The following is a 22,628-nucleotide window of genomic DNA, read 5'->3' on the forward strand; positions in this document are numbered from 1 at the left end:
ATCCACAATTTCAGAGTTGATCAGCATATAGATGTATGTGTATGTATATGTGTGTGTCATTAGATAGATAAGTAGATAGATAAATGGACAGATAGAGACATATATATATATATATATATATATATATATATATATAATCTTTGATTGTAAAAATACATAAAAAGCCCTGTGCAATGTTTCCAACCCACTGAGGCTTCAATATGGTGGCTGCCAAATGTCCCATGTGATACATCATTTATCTAATAGTCTACTATAATGTTATACTTTAGGCTGATTTAGCTTTGCGGAATGTAATACCTATTCCGTCAAGAATTTTTTTATACCTATAGACAAGTCAACAAGTGGGTGTCTCAAAAACATCAGGGTTATATCACAACTACCAAAACCTGGAAATCAGGAAATAGCAAGACCACCAGCAGACTCATAGAAAAGGTGAACAGATCACCAGCCGCGAATATCTTTTTTTTTTTTTCTTTTTTTTAATATTTGCCAGTAAAAAAAAAACACATAACAATAACACCAAAATAATTGAATATGATTGATATAGAATAATGTGACTTTTCTTTATTAAATTACAAACATTTAAGCAATACTTTATAATATAGAAATCAATACACGTGTCACTGCTTATAAATGGAGACAAGTCTTTATCCTTTTGTCATGTGACACAAAGAATGCCATTAGTCCCGTAACATCACTCATCAGCAGCGTTCCGCTGTAGATCCCCTTTAAATCTGTTTCGAATATCTTGCATAGTTCTGGATTTATCCCATGGATTTCCCAAGTCCGTTACAGGCATTCCTCCTGTTTATTTCTTCACGACCTCATCTTCTTATAACATATACAGAATGAACAATGACAAAGGACAAGATCTCCTAAATATTACTATTTTTACATAGTCCAACACTCCCCTGACAGCGGGGCCTACAACCTTTTGCATTAAGAGCATTATTAAAAGCAATTGCTGACCTCTATGGTGATGTAAGGTTCAGAGATGTAACAAGCAGTGGGGGAGTCAATAAGTTTCCTCCTTGCCCAAGCAGTAACACAAGAAATGGTCCCAGGTAGCGGATATTGTGAAAGCTTCTTCCATTGCAGGTGGGTGAATGTTTACATCTGAGGGTTAATTATAATCTGGAGTTGAACCTTCTTCTTGGATTTTATCTACAGTCCCATAAAAATACCCATAAAATCAGAGCCATTTTGGACGGTAATCGGTGCCCCTGCACCATTGTCGACAAATATAGACGTATACTGACCACTCTGTGAAAACAAAAAGAAGGAAAAGTGTATGAACAAAAATACATCAAGTTATATCATAGTCATGCTTTATCCTTATTTTTAAAGTAAAGGTGTAATCACATAGTTGGTCAAATTCTTGGTTCATCTTTCATCGATACCATGTAAGATTAGTGGGTCCACCATTATGAAGGCCTACCCAACAGAACAATTGTGTCACGTGGGAAGTTACCAGTGTAGACTAATAGGTTATACAGACCAATGTCTGATGGAACATGTTGTAGATGGCCCTTTTTATAATATCAGAATATGGGTCTACTAGAGAACGCTCTGGTAGTTCTCTGATGGACCTGTCCAAAGTACATTCATGTATTTCTTGCCAAAAAACAGGAAGAAGTTTCATCACAGGAGGAAGTTTTATCACAGGAAAAGGGAAGTTCTTTTCATTTTTTCTTTTGCTTTTCTGGGATTTTCATAACTTTTTTTGCAAGATAAAAAGAACAGTGTAACATGGAAAGAAAGCATGGGCTTTTAATTGAACCTTAATTTTTTTAATTGATGACATTTTGGAAAACTTATCAAAAGTTGTGCTTGCAAAAAAAAACATAAGATGTACATAACAAGCAATCACATTACAATGTAAGGGTCCAATTTTGCTTACCACTTTTGTGCCGTAGTACTGAGTTACCTGAAAGCATTTTGTCACATGGCTGGTGGAGGTTTCTGGTACAGATTTCGCATTGGGATTCAGGAGCTTTCAAGGAGTTATATATCCAACAACATTTATCACTTGTCTATGGATAAATGTATGATTGGTCAGAGTCGTCTGACTAATGGAACCTCCACAATCGTGGGGACCTGTGTCCACTTATGGATAAAGTGGTAGTGGCCATGGCTCAGTTTCTTCTAGGAGAATATGGGTGAATAAGGGAACATCATAATTGTGTCATGCCTCACCACACATCCTATAAATAGGAAATTGATCAATGGTCATACATGCACACTACCACTCAAACCCCTACCAATCATTAGACTTGAGTAAAAAGATTCACAGGACCCTGGTCTAACTGTTACATAGGTAGTCCATGTCCACTGGGCCAAAACACTGTACCTCCTTCTACCTTGGGCTCCACTCTTCAGCGCCACTTTTGATTAAAACAAAGAAATGAGCCGAAGCATAAGTTGGTATATGTGCAATGTGTAACAGCATATTCACACTGTGACCATTTTACAGACAAAATCCAAGAAAAAAAAACCAAAATAAGAAGCACATACCCTATAATAAATAAATAGAAATATTACATGTATCTGTCTATGAAATGGCCACAATATGTTCTTACACATTGCACATATACCATCTTATGTTCCGGCTCATTTCTTTGGTTTTGCTGTAGTTTCTTGCACTTCAGCTCCCCTTTTTGAGCTTTGTTCATCTTTGTAGCTTTCCACAGGCAGGTGTCTGAACAGTCGGGCTTGGGCCCTGTTCTGCTCTTACTGTATCTACATTGAGGTCTGCTGACACAAGCTAAGGTTTTAATAATAGAGACAGGATAGGATCATCCCGATTGGGTACACCTTGTCGGGTGGGATGGATTTTAAACTTTTTTTTTATCGAAATAGTGATACCTAAGTACTCTATGGTATTTACATGTACTATTACTATTAACTTACTACAGGGTATATGCTCATTTTGTTTATTTGGTGGGTTTTTGCCTCTTATGATAAGTAGACCCGAGTGATGTCATGTGTCAATAGTAACATCATAGGGTCTACTAAGTGAAAGAGGCACCGAGACAGCCACAGGTAGCATGAGGTTTGCAGTGCTCTGGTCTTGCCCCAGACACAGACTACCAACATAGCCACTGCCTGCAAATCTTTCAGCTCAACTCTACCAATCACTCATCCTATGGATATGTTTTTTGTGGCAGAACCTCTTTTAACTATATCTGTACCTCTCTTATCGTCCAACCTTTACAAGGTATTACCACTACTTTGGCTTGTAAGGTTTCGAGAGTACGTAACCCTCAACTCTGCCCTTAGAGTCACCATATTGAATTCCATTTTATATGATATTTTTCTTATAATCCTGGGTGCCAAAATTAGTGATTTTAGCACTGACATCCCTGCAAATAAAGAGCTCACTTCCTTGCAGTGTTTGGTTAATGGTTCCCAGGCGAGTTTCTTTGAGAGTCAAGATGTCATTTCTCGAAATAAACATTTTCCTTGTGAGTGCATACTTTATATACTTTATGCATTTTTTCTATATATGTACATCTAAATGTGTTTGGTAAAATCACTCATTCCCTCCCGACTATTCAATGAAGGCGCTTGTAGCGGTATTTGCATACGGCACATGTACACGGTTCATTGCTTTTATAAACTGTCGTTAAGAAAACAGTTTCCAGTCCGATTTCTTGGAACCTAAAGCAAAAGCAGCAAATCACATTTTTAAAGATGCTCAACTGTAAGAATAACAAATGCCTACGATGAGTATCTAATGGCTCACTGGATAATGTCTGGGTCGTCCAAAAACAATAACTGTAAGTTTTAGCTGTCTCATGGAGACAACTGCTAATGTTCCAGAAAAGTAACTGAAGAAAGGATGGCTCTGCAGAATTTTATGATTCCAAGGTTTTCAATGAAACGAGAAGATTCAAATAAACACAGGCTGAAGGAATCCTCTTTATGGATCTGCTGTGTGGGGCACTTGGAATAACAAAATACCAAAGTCAATGGCATCTTGGGAAAAGTAGCGTAACGCCACAAAGTGCCCGAGACTTAAAATGCAAATTGAGAAAGCTATATATATTGCTGCCCTCCAGCAATTGTAATTGAACGGACAGTTAACGATAATAAAGAGGTTATTCATCAACTTTTACAGCCTATTTTACTGTCTGTTATGGCTCCGCTCCGCTTCTAAAGTCAACGGGAGCTACGGCTGATTAAGCCATAATTCATTTTAATGCACAGGGGTCTGACCTATGGTATAAGAAAATATAGGTCTTGAACATTAGATGGAGATCTTGCAAGTTTATAGCAAGTAGTAAGGAAGAAATACAAGTATGACTGCAGAGCAAACAAAAGGGGCCAAACAATCCTGAAATGGGTCTGTGATTTAGGCTGCCTCTCCTCTACATAAGCGGTCAAACTGGCACTAAGGGTATGTTCACATTGGTGCTTTTTTTTTTTTAAGCATTTTTTTTCCTGCATGAAAAGCACTGCATATGTTACATGAGTTCTTGATACATTTTTCATATATATTTTTAATGTGCATTCTATTGAAATGTAAAAAAACGAAGCAAAAACCTTGAAAGAATTTTTTTAAAAAATGCACCATGGCATAAAAGAGATCCTGACTCCAGTGATGTGTCACTTACTGAGCTGATTGCTGCAGTTTTGATAAAATCAATGCAGGAGATTATCACTGGAGGACTAGTAAACCTGCTGCCAGTGTAGTCCTTTGTATTCTTAAACTCTGTATATCCCTGCCCCCACCACTGATTGGCAGCTTTCTGGCTATGCACAGTGCACACAGTAAACTTCCAATCAGTGATGTGGGCGGGGTTATACAGAGCTCAGCATTCAGAGAAATGATAGATCAGCAGCTGAGAAAAGTGACACATCACTGGAATCAGTGTCTATTCCCTTACATCATGCTTCTCTCAGAAGGTGGAGTAGGAACCTGGTGACAGATTAACTTTAAACCCATGGTCATCAACAACATGGTCATACAGTGTGTACAATGCACACATGAAGCTATAAAGACAACAAATAGTTGCAACATAAAAAATTGACATACAATGCAAAAGTAATGATGTCAAATATTAGGAGCAAAACAATAAGTGGCCATACAATGTCTTCAAAGCCATATCATACATTGAACCAATAATGAATAATACAAGATTAGAAATGACAGAAGTAGACTGTCATAAATAACAGTGTAAGTGGTGCACAAATAACAGAGCCAGACATTGGTTACTACCTGTAATTGAAGCAATCCCTGGACATGTACAGTAAATATTCTACTGTTACTTTCCAATCCGGCAATGACTTCTAGTGACCTATAAAATCAAATAAATTACTATGAGAACGTTGAAAATGTTAAATAAAAAATAATAATAATAATAATAATAATAATAAATTATTAGGCAGAGAACAATGCAATAGACATGAAGATGAATTGCTGTAAAGACTTATTATTGCTACTTACAGGGTCCATTGAGTACAATCAACATATGCGAACAAAAAGGGGAAAGAGTTATCATGAGGATTTTTTTTAAGGGGAATCTGTCACATCGGAAAACGCTACTTACCAGCAGTTACCGGGCTCATCCGGTAACATTGCTGCTTGGCCATCTTACTGAAAGTGCGGCTACCAGGAGAACAACACAGTGAGCAGCGACTCTAAGAACGTCCCGCTACTTTCATTGACAGTCTGCTCTGCAATACATTTTCATGGCAACATTTTTTTCTTATTTTTTATTTCAGCGCCGGAGTGGTGCAACTAATCGAGGCTCCCTACCCCTAGTATAAGAGCTGCTGTCTTCAGCTCTTCCCAGTGCCGCACCTGTCTCACGCTGCCATCTTTTCACCACAACTTATGTCTGACTGGAAGTGAGAGGTAAGGGTTACGCGTTCTCAATGTGCAGTGGGGAAAAAAGTATTTAGTCAGCCACCAATTGTGCAAGTTCTCCCACTTAAAAACATGAGAGAGGCCTGTAATTGACATCATAGGTAGACCACAGCTATGAGAGTGAAAATGAGAAAACAAATCTAGAAAATCACCTTGTCTGATTTGGCAAGATTTATTTTGCAAATTATGGTGGAAAATAAGTATTTGGTCATTAACAAAACTTCATTTCAATATTTTGTTATATATCCTTTGTTGGCAATGACAGAGGTCAAACGTTTTCTGTAAGTCTTCACAAGGTTGGCACACACTGTTGGTGGTATGTTGGCCCATTCCTCCATGCAGATCTCCTTCAGAGCAGTGTTGTTTTGGGCCTGTCACCGGGCATCACGGATTTTCAAATCCCTCCAAAGGTTTTCTATGGCGTTGAGATCTAGTGACTGATTAGGCCACTCCAGGATCTTCATATGCTTCTTACGAAGCCACTACTTTGTTGCCCTCGAGGTGTGCATGGGATCATTATCATGCTGAAAGACCCATCCACGTTTTCACTCAAAATCTCACGATACATGGCCCCATTCATTCTTTCATGTACATGGATCAGTCGTTATGGTCCCTTTGCAGAGAAACAGCCCCAAAGCATGATGTTTCCACCCCCATGATTCACAGTAGGTATGGTGTTCTTTGGATGCAACTCAGCATTCTGTCTCCTCCAAACACGACGAGTTTTGTTTCTACCAAACAGTTCTACTTTGGTTTCATTAGACCATATGACATTCTCCCAATACTCTTCGGGATAATCCAAATACTCTCTAGCAAACTTCAGACGGGCCCGGACATGTACTGGCTTAAGCAGGGGGACACTTCTGGCACTGCAGGATCTGAGTCCCTGGCAGCGTAGTGTGTTACTGATGGTAGCCTTTGTTACGGTGGTCCCAGCTCTATGCAGGTCATTCACTAGGTCCCCCCTGTGTGGTTTTGGGATTTTTGCTCATTGTTCTTGTGATCATTTTGACCCCACAAGGTGAGATCTTGCGTGGAGCCTCAGATTGAGGGAGATTTTCAGTGGTCTTGTATGTCTTCCATTTTCTTATTATTGCTCCCACAGTTGATTTCATCACACCAAGCTGCTGGCCTATTGCAGATTCAGTCTTCCCAACCTGGTGCAGGGCTACAATTTTATTTCTGGTGTCCTCCGACAGCTCTTTGGTCTTCACCATAGTGGAGTTTGGAGTCAGACTGTTTGAGGGTGTGCACAGGTGTCTTTTATACTGATAACAAGTTAAAACAGGTGCCATTACTACGGGTAATGACTGGAGGACAGAGGAGCCACTTAAAGAAGAAGTTACAGGTCTGTGAGAGCCAGAAATCTTGTTTGTTTTTAGGTGACCAAATACTTATTTTCTACTATAATTTGAAAAATAAATCTTACCAAATCAGACAAGGTGATTTTCTGGATTTGTTTTCTCATTTTGAATCTCATAGATGTGGTCTACCTATAATGTCAATTACAGGCCTCTGTCATGTTTTTAAGTGGGAGAACTTGCACAGTTGGTGGCTGACTAAATACTTTTTTCTCGACTGTAAAGGGCCTGTCACACTAAACGATATCGCTAGCAATATTGCTATAACGTCACTGATTTTGTGACATTATAGCAATATTGCTAGCGATATCGCTATGTGTGATACTTACCTCCGACCGCTCCCCCGCTGACTATCGCTGATCGCGCGAGAACGTCCTGGACCGTTTCTCGTCATCAGCTTCCTGCTGAGCTTCCTGTGGCGCCGACGAGCGATGCGTGGACGCGGGTGGGAGGACGTCAGGATCGCCTCGTCTGACAGGTAAGTAACGACCCCCGACCGCTGCTATGTTCCGGGTGAGATCTGCCTGTGTAGCAGCTCACTAGCGACCACTTAGCGATGCACCAGCGATCCTGACCGCGTCATATCGCTGGTCGGGATCGCTGGTGCATCGCTAAGTGTGAAAGTACCTTAAGTCTATGAGGTCCTCGTTCTGACCTCGTTCTGGCTCCCAAAAACTTCTGACTTCCGGATAACCCAGGAAACACAGGAGCGATCTGGCGACTCATAAACTGGAGTGACACTGGGAACAGAAGAAGACGGCGGCTGGAAATATGAGACTACCCTAAGTGTGAGGTACTTAGATTAGTAGCCTTGGAGTGGCGCTTTAAAGTCAGTCTTGCTTGGGACTGCATTGCTGTTATTTGCTACAAATTGTACAATATTAAATAATGCATCCTTAGATGTAAGATTTCTGCCTGAGACTGCAACTTTTTAAAAAGCCATGATTCTCAAACCTGGCTTTCTGCTCCTTTACATAGCTTATTCGTGTCCACTTTCACATCAACGCAGTGGCGAGACAGGTGTAAAATGGCAAAAAATGCACTTTTTTGCATAAATAAAAACATGGGACCCCTTTATCCTTCTACAAACATAGTAAACGTATGTGCTACATACAGATGTTGGATGTTCTCCGCTCTTCATGTCAGGATAGAAAGAGTTAAATTTAGTCATTTCCAATCTCTGCCTCCAAGTTCCCTGAGGCTAAGATGTGAATGACTGCAGTACACACATAAGACTGACATCGCCAGCATGCTAGCAGTGTGCAGTACTTGGTGCCAGGCAAAATCTAGCCCTGACACGAATCGTTCTGCCTCAGATTCTTCCAGGATGATGACACAGTGTCCACTCCCCTCCAACCAATATCAACTGTGAAATGTGCAGGGGCGCAGGATAAGCTGCTCCCTGGCAGCCACTAATAACTGCTAGGAAAGTGTTAGTATACAGACATAGCTCCAATATTACATCATTTCAGATCTGTAATTTGGAAAAAAAGAAAACTGCAATAAAATGTTTTGCAGAAGATAAAGGCCGCCTCTTTATATTGTGTTGCGGGTTGCATGCAATGCTTGTGTAGCTACATTGTGGCGGCCATCCACAGTAAGCTCTAAACACAATGGAGAGAGAAAAAAAGATACTTCTTGCCACAATCTGGACCATGGGTGTTGGAGGAACGGGCATGTTAAAATCCAAGTGTCCAATCCTTCCCGCCTCTAAAATCTGCCATTGTGGGAGAGTTTGGAGACCGCCATACACATTTCACTATATTCACATTGTTTTTACCATTTTTGGATCCGTTTTGGGATAACAAAAATAGAAATAATGTCATCCAAAAAAAGATTCATTTATTTGGATAGGGAAGGAAATGTCCCAAAATATCCTCCGTTTCACTGCAATCCCGCAAAAATATGTGGTCTGCACGACTCTTTAGTCCAAGATTCCAGTCTATGACAACTGGGTGTGTGAGCAGAAGCTTTGACGGACAGCTGGTCACATGAAAATCATTAGGTTTGGGGAACACTAAAATAAAGAGCTTGCGGTAAATTTCAAGTTCATCTCTAGTGTTATCTGAAGGCAGATAGAATTTAATAATTTTGAGCTCTGTTTAAAGGGAATCTGACTTCCACCCACCCCACCAAACCTGCATACCTGGGTGTGTACGTCTTTGAAATATAAATCCATTGATACCTTTATATCTTCTATCTGCTGCTGCATTGCCGAGATACTGCCATTTTATTTCACATGCAAATGAGGTGTTAAGTGCTTCAGGAGTGACAAAGCACCTAAAAAGCAACTGTCTTCCCAGGTTTTTTCCCTGCCTATTAAGCTTGATTGATATCTCAGTGTCTGTGTGTCATCAAGGGCCAGACAAGAAAAATCAGACAGTTAGCTATCAATCAAGCTTAAGTGGATAGTGCTGGCTGGGTAACCATTTTGTGAAGCAGGGGCTATATAAGTGTTCTATCATGCCCAGAGCACTTAAAGCCTTACTTGTATGTGTATTAAAATGATTATTTCTTGGGAATGTAGCAGCAGATAGAAGATGTAAAGGTGTCAAAGCATGAAAATTTCTAAAACCTTTTTACATGTCAGCTAATCAGCTATCTCTCTAAACGTCTCTATAAACTAGAGTACTTAGGTCGACCAAGCATTCATGTGTTTTCAACAGGGAAGGAGACACCTCTGGCAGCAGCTTATCTTGTCTGGCAACAAGAAGATCAGGAGTTGAAATTCCAAAATGCTCAAGCCATCTCTGCCCCCAGCGTCATTTGTCGGTTGATAATCTGGAAACCTCCCATATCAGATGGTCAGCTGGTCCACCCGAAATTAGCAGATATGGCGAACTTTCATCAAAAATGTACGGGGGCATTTAGAAAAATAGAGCTTAGATCATCATATACATTAAAATATTGGGGGGGAGGTTGTAACAATCATTCCGCAATGTGTAGAGTGGTGATCATCATATTCATTAAACTGATTATCTGGGACGTTAACATTGTTGGCCTATCCTTAGAATTGGTCATCAACATCTGATCACTGGGACTGCAAAACCTGGCTTCCCAGCCGATCAGCAGCTCCTGGTGTCGGCGGTGGATGGAACTGCTCATCTATGGAGCTGCACAGTACAACACCATCAACGGAATAGTAGCCACTACCGGGTATGGCACATCCATCCCTTATTAATTGGAAAAGGGGAAGATGTGCTGTGCAGCTCCATTACTGAGCAGTTTCTGCAGACACCGGGAACTTCTGATCGGCGGGAGTGCCGGGTGTTGTTCCCCCACGATCAGACATTGATGACCTTTTCTAAAAACAGGTCATCAGTGTCAAAGTCCCGGACAACCCCTTTAAGTTTATGCGACCAAGATTCATCAACCAGTTATGGAATGTTCTCTTGTGCGTTTGCATTTGGATCAACGTTTCAATTTTTATCTATTACAGTTTGGTTATTCCCGGCATGTTGTATTACAAGATACTGGAAACTGGCGGCATAGAAGTAAGATTATATCCAGGGTTAGACTTCAATTGTTACATGATCTAGAAGATCTTGAAAATATACAATAGTATTTTTGCATTCCAGATACATTACTATTGCATACCAATTCATAGGATGGTGTCACCTGCCAAAGTTATTTAAGGATAATCTGTCATAGAGTTGGATCTATTTACAGTAGAGCATCTACTGAATATACTAACAACACTGTGACTTCAGAAAAGAAAGAGGTTGTGGAGATGGTCATATGATTCTTACATACACTGTGCAGGTTATTAAGGTCCAGCTCATGTACTTTTCAAGACAGCTCATTGGGGGCATTATTGAACATCCAAATGGAAAAGAGTTTTAAGTGGGGTACCACAAGACTCTGTCCTGGCCCCAGTGTTCAACATTTTTATAAATGATCTAGATAAGGTATCTGAAAGTAAACTAATCAAATTTACAGACGATGCAAAGCTAGGAGGTATAGCTAACAATAGAGAAGAAAGAGAAAGCATTCAGAAGGATCTATATAAGCTTGAACAATGGGCAGCGAGTCAGCGACTAATAGAATGGTATTTTACAGGGATAAATGCAAGATTCTACATCTGGGCAAGAAAAACAAAAATTACATCTATAGTATGAGTGGAATAGAACTAAGCAACAGCACAGACTAGATCACGTGAAGTAATTATCCCCCTCTACTCCTCCTTGGTCAGGCCTCATCTGAAATACTGTGTCCAGTTCTGGGCACAACATTGTAAAAAGAAAGACATTGAAAAACTGGAACAAGTTCAGAGAAGAACTACCTGTTGTGAGCTCATTTTCTCGTTCACCTCTGATGTCCGATGAACTCCCTCTGCTGGTGAAAGGAGGTGGTAAAACTGATTTGGATGGGAGAGACCTGTCACCTGAACAGGTGGATTGCGATTGGACATCAGGAATCTCTGAGTGGATATAAGGCAGCCGACGCCCTGTAGGGTTGCTGGTGATTTCTCTGCTCTGAGCTCTGGTCTCCAGTTCAGTTCCTGTCTTCTAAAGCTAAGTTTTGCTCTGTTATTGTTCCATGAGATTTTGTCTGATTTGCTTAGTTTTGTGTTCAGCTGCCCCGGCTGGGGCTTTGCTGATTTTCCATTTTTGTCCCTGATCGGTTTAATCTCTTTTGCTCTGTCTTCAGAATATATCGGAGTGCTGATATAGGGATTTTGAAGTCTAGTGACTTCAGGGCCGTTTTTCCTATCAGACATGTTGGAACATTTTTGGTAGGGTTTTTTCGGATTGCAGCCAGCATCTTTTCTGTCCTGTCCTATCTAGTTAGTTGGGCCCCATCGTTTGCTCTGCCTGTCTTTCTGTCTGTGTTTTTGTTTTCATCTGTTTTCACCGACAATACATGTTGGGGGCTGTCTATTGCTTTGGGGTTTGCTCTGGGGCAGTTTAGATTTCCCCTTTCTTTCTTTAGGCTTATGTAGTTCTCGGCTGTGACGAAGCGTCTAGGAACACCGTAGGAATGCTCCACGGCTACTGTTAGTTGTTGTGAATGGGTTCAGGGGTCTGCAATCCGCTTGCATTTTTGTTTTTTCCTCCTCCGGTGACTCATTCATAACAGGATGGTGAGCGGACTGCAAACTATGTCGTACGAGGAACAGTTAAAGGATCTGGGAATATTTATCTTGCAAAAAAGAAGGCTAAGAGGAGACTTAATACAAATATCTGAAGGGCTCTCACAATGTAGTGGGATCATCATTATTCTCATTTGCACATGGAAACACGAGAAGCAATGGGATGAAACTAAAATGGAAAAGATACAGATTAGATATTAGAAACATTTTTTTGACAGTGAGGGTGATCAGTGAGTGGAACAGGCTGCCGTGAGAGGTGGTGAGTTCTCCTTCAATGGAAGTCTTCAAGCAGAGGCTGGACAGACATCTGTCTGAGATAGTTTAGTGAATCCTGAATTGAGCAGGGAGTTGGACACGATGACCCTGGAGGTCCCTTCCAACTCCAACATTCTGTGATTCTATGATTCTATGAATGCAATTGCCAAAGTTGGCCATGCACAATAGACTACGTTGGCTGAATCATCCAGTTGTAGTGAGAGCAGACAAATAACTAATATGTGTTAGTGGCTCATTTGTCAGGTGTCTTAGAAAAAAAAGGATCAGGCATTACAAAATTTTCAACATGCCTGATTCTTTTGTTTTTAAACGTAGTTTAGCTGCCAGAGTAAGAAGATTGCTTTAGATGTCTCTTGGAGAACACATGCACACTAGAGTTTAGGCAAAAGATTAGCACTGCACTGGTCTGGTGTCGGGCAGACTACACTTATCCACCTGACATTCTCAATCCAGCATCTTCTGAGCCTCTTGTCAACTATATGGACAACTCTTATTTAAACACTTTAGGCTATGTGCACACGCTGCAGATTGGTCTGCGGATTTCTCCGCGCGGATTTTGCAAAATCCGCAGGTAAATCCGCAGGTCAAAAGACCTGCGGTTTACCTGCGGATTAGCCTGCAGTTTAGCCCTGCGGTTTCACACCTGTACAATAGAGCAGGTGTGAAACTGTTACAGAATCCGCACAAAGAATTGAGATGCTGCGGATTTGAACCCGCAGCAAATCCGCGTGGAAAAATTTGCAGCATGTGCACAGCGTTTTTTGTTTTTCATAGATTATAATGGACAGCAGAAGCAGGGCCAAATCCACAGCGGATCCGCAGCAGAATCCGCAGCGTGTGCACAGACCCTTATTCCCCCTTGTAGGGTTAAAGAAACAAATACTCACCTCCCGCTCCCCAGCGCCGTTCCAGTGATGTCGGCATCAGATCTGATGGCATTTGCGTGAATTTGCGATGCCACACGATCACTGCTGTGCTCTCACTTCTTCCCCTTGTTTAGCATTCATCCGAGGAAAGTAAGAACACAGCAGTCAAAGAGCAGCCCCTGATTAGCTCCAGAGCTCCCGTGACATAACAATGCCATGCAAACCCTGGGAGACGTGACGCCCACATTGCTGTAATGGCACCAGTGAAGGAGGAGTATAAGTTTTCTTTTATTTTACTTACTTTAAAAAGAGGTTGTCAAGGTAGTGAACAATCCTTTTAAACTAAGCAATCAGTATATACTATGAGCACATGGAAAATATACCCTATAGTCAAAAGCATAACTACAGTGGGAGCTGGGTTTGCAATCACACCCCGGGGGAAACCAAAAGTATTGGTATTGTCTTATGGGCTAAAAAGACTGTTAAAAAACCATGAAAATTGGGGGAACCTGTTGTAAATTTTGCATTAAGATCCATGAGCTTCAAGTTATATCAATGCCTACAGTTATATTTTGACCATGACTACTTTCTAGTGGACTTCATACACAAATCATACCCAATGGCTTAAATATTCCCCTATTCTTTGTACAGTGTCCAACTGGGATTCTTTGGCCTCACAAACAAAATGATTCAGAGGATGGTACAGAGCATGTGCCTTAGTTGTCAATGCAAGAACTACTGCCAAAAGGTCTACTAAATTTATTAATAAATAATCCCATGAAAATAGACCTAAGTGGTAAGTGATAGGCTCCAATGTCAACTCAAAGCAGGGTTGTCTACTTCTGAACTTTTGAGAGTCATTATTGTTGTCCAAACCTGGGCCCACCAAAGGCTCTTGCGGTCTGATGATGAGCACAGATGACCCTTATTGTTTTATTTTTACATTATAGAACTTGAGTATAATACCTATATGACTAAGTTCAGATGCTCAGGATAGATATTCATGAGAGAATAGTCCACATTTTCGATGACTTCAGAATTCTGATCATCTCCATTCGTAAAGTTCTAGAGCACAGTGAAGGTTCTTTATGAAGGTGTATGGAACTTTTCCAGCTCTTTGACAATTCCTTTCCTCCTGAGACACAATATCAGCTAGACCTTTCATAACAATAAAAAGACAGTTTACTGGAAAATGATGCTGAGGAACAAACTCTGCTGGGAAATAATAAGTGCCAGGCTGGTGGGCAGAAGAGGACGCAAATGGAACATTGCTGGGGCATGAGATCACACTGACGACAGAAGGTCTCTAGCGTTACAAGTGCAAAACCTGATTTTGTCTTGGCATACCTGCCAAGGAACAGGAGGAGGGGCAGGACCTGAGGGGGTGATTTGGGGAAGGTAAATATGGTGATATGTTGAAAAGACATTTGGCACCTAATCCTATTTTTCTTTTCTTTTTCAAACCTTCCTGTAAATTCACTTTGCTTCAATTATTCTGAACTTTTATTATGAGCTACGGTTATATGAACTAAAAAGGAAACCTTTCACTTTGCTGTAATGTGTTTTAACACTTTCTGGGCCAAGAGGAGAGGCAGAGGGCTTAAGTAGATGTCAATTCCAATCTAGAATAAGATGGGATCCTTTAATTGGGAGCATTCTCGTAAAAATATCTGAAGAATTGCCAAAATTTCTGTAAAAACACTTCAATAAAAAAAGCAACGAATGTGATGTTCCAGCATCAGAGAAGCTTCCAAAATTTCCAAATCACACTCCACTCCTTGGATCATCATAGGATGACATTTCTTGCACACAATAGACTGGCCAGCATTTTATAAATAATAACCAAGAAAATGAAATATTTGCTGCATTCTTCGTAGAAAATTTTACAACCCAGCTAACAGAATTCCAAACCTCGAAATTAATCTCCAGAGGTTGAGTAACTTTGTAAATGTATTTTATTATGGTTGTTGCACAGATCCTAAATTATAGTCCAAAGCTGCATTAATAATTCTGCTGGTTCCGGTGAAGCCATTCAACTTGCCTGTAGTCAGGCACATCCTATGGCAGTGGGATAAATATTTTTTTTTCTCTGGAAGATTTATGACCAGTAGCTGTTAAAACACCAATAATCAAAATGTAAATCACCAAAACTAGCTCTGCAACAATTAACAAGCAAAGATTGCTTGGAAATTTCAGCTCTGAAGCCACAAGAATTGTAAATGAAGTTCAGGACTAGAATTCAGGATCGGTACAAGTAATATAATCTACAATGTGGATAGATTACTTCTAAACTTAGGGCCCCGTCACACATAGTAACTCACCAGCGATCCCGACAAAGATCTGAACTTGTCAGGATCGCTGGTGAGCTGCCAAATAGGCAGATCTCAGCAGCGATCAGGACAGCGACACACGGGTAACAAGCGACGCACGTCGCTTAGTTACCCGCAGTATACATTAAGATACCAACGCACTGGTGCAGGGAGCTGGTAACCAAGGTAAACATCGGGTTACTAAGCGCCGCGCGGCGCGGTGGAAACATAAAGAACATCTTCCAAAAATCGAATAATGTGTGATCAGCATTTTACTTTTTCTCAAGAAGGCAGTCATTTTACAGGAGTGATTAAGGTCGAATTCACACATCCAGATGTGGACTGGCCCACCGGGGGACAGGTGAATTCCCCGATGGGCCTCCTACATGAACAGTAAATGGCACAGTACAATTAATGCAACATATACAGACAAAAGCAGCATTATTTCATTCATTTAACAAACTACCCAGTTTATTATTTTATAGAAACATAGCCAAATTTGTGAAAAGGAGTCAGGAAATATTTGAATGTGGCTAAACAGTGGGCCACCAGAAACAATGTCACTGGTGGGTCCTTGCCACTCCAGTCCGACGCTTCACACATCTATGTTTAGCACTTTGAGCATGGAGTGGCTGCGGGTCTCCTGACCAGAACGCGACATCTTCGTAGACCTACAGTATATGAGGCAAAGGAGTTTGGGTAAGAAACTTCGCCGGTTCGGGCATCGCAGTCCACATTCAGACTGCTAAAGATGGATGTGTGAATTAATGATGCTGAGCTGCAATACCAGACAAAGCCTCTCAACAACAGTGGTGCTATAAAAAAGAGATGTTTTTTCAACCAAATATCTGATATATATTCCTTACTTACGTATATCTATGACAAAGGGACTCAATGCATATCTGGACGCGGATACTGTCCCGTGGACGCAACTGTCCTTTGCTCTTCATCTCGCTGTGATCTACAGATATTATTGAAGGATGCAGTTCAGTAAAATAGTACTTTTACATGCAAGACAGCAGAACACTATCAATTTTTATTGAGGCCAGTGTAATTCTGTTTTTCCCCAGTTGTAGTGCTAAAGGAAAATCAATCTCTTACTCCCAAATTCCACCCCTAGGTTTCCAACAATGAATGTCCATTAACCAGTGAGTTCTTCTAATAAGCTCTACAAAGTGAGCTCACTGTCAAGTTTTGGGATGTAGATTCATGAGCATAATAGAATTACTGAAGTTGATTCTGCCTACATATTATGTTCACACATACCATAAGAATGCCGATATAATGTGGCATAATGTAATATTGCTACAGGAAATAGTTGTAGAATCTCATAATTTAACGGGGGTTTCCATCTTCAAAAGCTTTTCTTTTTCTCTAGGCCTGGATATTTTCAAGGCATAAACAGAGACATACTCAGTTTCCATCATCACCATGAAAGCCCTTCCAGAGGTCTGCGTCAGCTCCGCATGTCAACATGACCGATGAAGCCGGAGACTGACTGCAGCAGTGAGGTGACTAGAAGAGTGCATCATCATAAAGACAACCAATGGCGCGCTCTTCTACTCACCTGACTGATGCAGCCAATGACAGACTTCAGTGGTCCTGCTGACATCCAGACGGTGCAGATATCACTTCCAACCATCCGGAGTGGTATCCAAGGGGTTGACATTCAACTACTTTTGTTGAAAACATTTCATGCCCCTTTAATTATGCTGGGGCTATGTGCAAGGTATGCAAAAAAACCTCCCCTTGCACAATAGATAACATCACATTTAAAGCAGAAACCCTTTTGCTCACTTACCTATATGAATATGAGCAGAAAACTGGTAGATCCCAGGAATAGTAGCTGTAAACCGACCTGTTGGCAGGTTCATCCCAGAACCACGAAGGAAGGAGCCCTTAGCTGTTGGCTGCAATTCAAATAAATCAACATATACTTAAAGGGAATCCATCATCAGAAAATGACCTATTGTTTAAGTTAGGTTTTTATGTTACATGTATTTTTAACAAATTTTTTGCAGTTTTTATTTTTTTATATCATAATATTTAAAAAAAAAAAATAGCAATCTTGTAACTTTCACACCGCCCACTGGGGCTTTTTAAGACTCATACTTCCTGTTCTTTCAAGAAGAGTTTTCAGCAGGCTACTTATCATCAGAGGCAGGTTTACAGTGAATGATAACACCTCTATACGAAACTGATGACACAGGATCCACCAATCACAATAGGTGATATCATCACTGACCCTGCTCCCCCTCCCTCCACAATTACTTCTGTACACGCTCACCAGATGCTTCATTACAAAATATATGGTCTGGGTCTGACCATTGTGGCTATGTACATGTGTTGTTTCCTGAAACAGAAGGAGGTGTGACTTTAAAAAAAAAAACAGTGATCAATGTGAAAATTTCAAGATTTCAATTTATTATTTTTAATATAAATTGTGAAATGTTAAAAATAAAAATTGCCAAAAAATATATATACAAATTTAATATATAGGTGGGACATTTATTCTTCACCACTGAACTTCTGAAAGTTGGTAGCTAAGTAACAGAAGAGGCACAATGTTAGCCTCAAGTGTTTTTAGATAAAGGGAAAATACGCCCCCAAAAAATAAATTTTATTTCCTTTGATACAACTTTCTCTTGTACTCATCGTCACCCCCTACTGAGTAATTCAGTTGTTTTGACCTGCTAAAAGAATTTGCAAAAAGGATGTAACAACTGTTCTGGATAAGTCTTTAGTAAATTAGCTATCCCAGTTTGAGTCCATTTATTTTAATGTCCTAGGCCTGGTTGACTCTCAGTCCACCTTTGTTGCACTCCTATCTTATTTCTTACCAGTTGAAAATTTTGAAGTTCTGCCAATGTTCTTTTGTCCACAAGCACAGGACCCTTAAGTCGACAATGAAAAGCTTCATCTATTCGTCTATATGGATAGAGATCATTTATTGGGAGCACCAGTGGAGGAGGTTCACTGGTGTGATCAGCGCTATCTCCAGATGTCGAGCGTCGCTCTGTGGCCTCTAAGAAATAAAAATATATTGATCAGATATTATAAAGAGAATAGTAAAAATATAATAAAATACTATTTTTGCACTATAAGACTCGCCAGATTAAAGTTCACATCCAGGTTTAAAAAGTAAGAATAATATAAGGATATATCAGGGCACATACCGTAATTTATCTCCTAGTGGTTTAGAGTAATATAAATAGGTAGTACTAGGACGTTCACATTCTGTTCCCTGGTAATATTGGGTAAAATAACAGTTTAATGCCTGGTAATTACTAATTTCCCCAGACTCCAGAATTGTGTTCTTTGGTATCCTGTCTTCTTCTGTCCCACACTAAACATACAGATCAGAGTTGGGCAGGAAGAACAGCTATGAACAGCTGCATATTTTCTTAATGATTTGGTGGAGCTCTATATCAGTGCTCTGTCCTGTGATTCAGAAATAGTCAGAGGGGCTTTGGCACCCCAAGACCCACCTGGGCACAAATTTTCAAATTTTTTTTCCTTGCTAAAAAGTGTATCTTATATTCTAAAAACATAAGGCAATTGGTCCCCATTAGAGTTGAGCGACTTTTGGTTTTTTAGGGTCGCGTTTCGTTTCGTGAAACCCGACTTTTCCAAAAGTCGGGTCGAGCAAGATCGTCCGATTATAGGGAAAAGTCAGGGTCGTCCCGAAACACGAAACCCAATGTAAGTCAATGGGGAATAAAAGTCGGCAGTGAGAGGAGGACAGGAAACACACCTACAGTGCCCATTTGAATGCCAAAAGCATCAATTCTTCTTACTTAAGCTTGTCAACCTTAATTAACTTCATAATACAAGTTACGCACTGAAAAATGGGGGTTATTTGGCTAAAGTTGTGGGGGGGGAGGGCTGGCTGCAGGTTTTCATGTGCCCTGGGCGAAAGAGCGCCCCTTTAACACATACCACAACTCATCATGCTCCGATACGGCAGATAAATAGCGGTATAGTACAATGAAAAATACCTCACTTTTTACATCTCATGACGAGGCCCATCTATTTCTCCATACAGAATCATTGGTCCCATATAATGTTTGAAACAGTATATGATGAGCTCCACATAATGCTACAGTATATGTTGGTCCCCATGGCTGAAGCTCCACTGTCTTATGGGCCCAAATAATGCTCCAAACATAATGGGCCCCATTTCTAATGCTCTAGTGTATAATGGGCCCTGTAAATGCTGCTCCAGTGTCTGATGTCCACCTTTGGAATGTTCCAGTGTATGGTGGGCCCCATCTATCATTCTCCAGAGTATAGTGCTCCCCAAAAATTGCTGTCCCAACATTGAAAACAATCAAATAAGTCTCCTCGCTAGGGAATCCCTGTACTTGTCTGGACAGGTGCTGTAGCTTGCTTAACAGCTCGCCAGCCGTTCTCACGCCCAGTATGGATTGCACGTGATTGCACAAAGGTTAGAAAGGGTACCGTATCCCTGGATAACATGTATGGATAGCGTACACATTCAAAATATATGTCTCAGGAGGCAGGCTCAGACGGTGTCAGGCCCAGTATGGATTGCACGTGATTGCACAAAGGTTAGAAAGGGTACCGTATCCCTGGATAACATGTATGGATAGCGTACACATTCAAAATATATGTCTCAGGAGGCAGGCTCAGACGGTGTCAGGCACAGTATGGATTGCACGTGATTGCACAAAGGTTAGAAAGGGTACCGTATCCCCGGATAACATGTATGGATAGCGTACACATTCAAAATATATGTCTCAGGAGGCAGGCTCAGACGGTGTTAGGCCCAGTATGGATTGCACGTGATTGCACAAAGGTTAGAAAGGGTACCGTATCCCCGGATAACATGTATGGATAGCGTACACATTCAAAATATATGTCTCAGGAGGCAGGCTCAGACAGTGTTAGGCCCAGTATGGATTGCACGTGATTGCACAAAGGTTAGAAAGGGTACCTTATCCCTGGATAACATGTATGGATAGCGTACACATTCAAAATATATGTCTCAGGAGGCAGGCTCAGACGGTGTCAGGCACAGTATGGATTGCACGTGATTGCACAAAGGTTAGAAAGGGTACCGTATCCCCGGATAACATGTATGGATAGCGTACACATTCAAAATATATGTCTCAGGAGGCAGGCTCAGACGGTGTCAGGCACAGTATGGATTTGACGGCCCAGATTACACAGCGGAGGAGCAGGGAGAGGTAAAGATTGCAAATGCTGGGGCCCTGCCCAAGCAAGGGGGGCCCACTCGTGGGCGTCGGTACTGGCACTGGGCCCCTCATAGTACAGCGGTGTGTCTGACGGCGGGTGTGCACCACCACCGTCAGAGACACTTGATTGCACTATGAGGGACCCTGTGCCAGTGCCCGCGCCCAAGAGTCGGCCTACCCACCTGTCCAGGGCAACGGCACTCTCACGGTGTCGTGCGGTAGGTGGTGACCCCGGCCATGGGGGGGGAGGCAGCACAGTTAGGGAGTTTTAGAAAGTGGCATATGTTGATGTTGGACATTCAGCTGATGCAAAAGGCGAAATAGGTGAAGTACCAGGAAGAGGTGGACCAAAGCAAGCCATTTTTCTGTCACCCTATGTGTCATCAGGGGAAGGTGGGACAAAATCCTTGGAAACCCATGCGTGGTTCATTTTAATGAAGGTTAGATCATCCACATTTTGGGTTGACAGACGGGTCCTTTTTTCTGTCAGGATTGATCCAGCTGCACTGAAGACTCTTTCCGATAGCACACTTGCAGCTGGGCAAGCGAGCTCCTGTAAGGCATATTGGGCCAATTCAGGCCAGGTGTCCAGTTTAGCGGCCCAATAGTCAAAGGGGAATGACCTGTGTGGGAGAACATCGATATGGGAGGAAAAGTAGTTTGTAGCCCACTGATATCTGAGCGCTATGTGACAGGCTCGATGGCACAGCTGCCTGTGACCAAAGTGATGAGAGGATAATGGAGATTTTGAATCTCTGCGCACACTTTTGGACACTGGACACTTGTGGATTGTGTGAGGCCCACTGATATCTGAGCGCTATGTGACACGCTCGATGGCACAGCTGCCTGTGACCAAAGTGACGAGAGGATAATGGAGATTTTGAATCTCTGCGCACACTTTTGGACACTGGACACTTGTGGATTGTGTGAGGCCCACTGATATCTGAGCGCTATGTGACACGCTCGATGGCACAGCTGCCTGTGACCAAAGTGACGAGAGGATAATGGAGATTTTGAATCTCTGCGCACACTTTTGGACACTGGACACTTGTGGATTGTGTGAGGCCCACTGATATCTGAGCGCTATGTGACAGGCTCGATGGCACAGCTGCCTGTGACCAAAGTGACGAGAGGATAATGGAGATTTTGAATCTCTGCGCACACTTTTGGACACTGGACACTTGTGGATTGTGTGAGGCCCACTGATATCTGAGCGCTATGTGACAGGCTCGATGGCACAGCTGCCTGTGACCAAAGTGACGAGAGGATAATGGAGATTTTGAATCTCTGCGCACACTTTTGGACACTGGACACTTGTGGATTGTGTGAGGCCCACTGATATCTGAGCGCTATGTGACACGCTCGATGGCACAGCTGCCTGCGACCAAAGTGACGAGAGGATAATGGAGATTTTGAATCTCTGCGCACACTTTTGGACACTGGACACTTGTGGATTGTGTGAGGCCCACTGATATCTGAGCGCTATGTGACAGGCTCGATGGCACAGCTGCCTGTGACCAAAGTGACGAGAGGATAATGGAGATTTTGAATCTCTGCGCACACTTTTGGACACTGGACACTTGTGGATTGTGTGAGGCCCACTGATATCTGAGTGCTATGTGACAGGCTCGAT

At 41.6% G+C, this 22,628-nt stretch overlaps 1 protein-coding gene across 1 annotated transcript in view; it reads right to left on the reverse strand.

Moving 5' to 3' along the window:
* Nucleotides 1-544: 544 nt before the first annotated feature.
* C1QTNF12 (C1q and TNF related 12) overlaps nucleotides 545-22,628 on the reverse strand; it is a 62,155-nt gene continuing 40,071 nt past the window's right edge. The window contains exons 4-8 of the mRNA XM_073585424.1: nucleotides 18,617-18,801; nucleotides 17,578-17,686; nucleotides 16,647-16,737; nucleotides 5,222-5,300; nucleotides 545-1,263 (exon numbers count right to left, since the gene is read on the reverse strand). Of these exons, the coding sequence (XP_073441525.1) occupies nucleotides 1,165-1,263; nucleotides 5,222-5,300; nucleotides 16,647-16,737; nucleotides 17,578-17,686; nucleotides 18,617-18,801 (563 nt within the window). The 3' untranslated portion in view covers nucleotides 545-1,164. The remainder of the gene's footprint in view (nucleotides 1,264-5,221; nucleotides 5,301-16,646; nucleotides 16,738-17,577; nucleotides 17,687-18,616; nucleotides 18,802-22,628) is intronic.

The sequence above is a fragment of the Dendrobates tinctorius genome, unplaced genomic scaffold, assembly GCF_039654945.1.
Source record: "Dendrobates tinctorius isolate UK_male_01 unplaced genomic scaffold, ASM3965494v1 ptg000086l, whole genome shotgun sequence".
Lineage (NCBI taxonomy): Eukaryota > Metazoa > Chordata > Amphibia > Anura > Dendrobatidae > Dendrobates > Dendrobates tinctorius.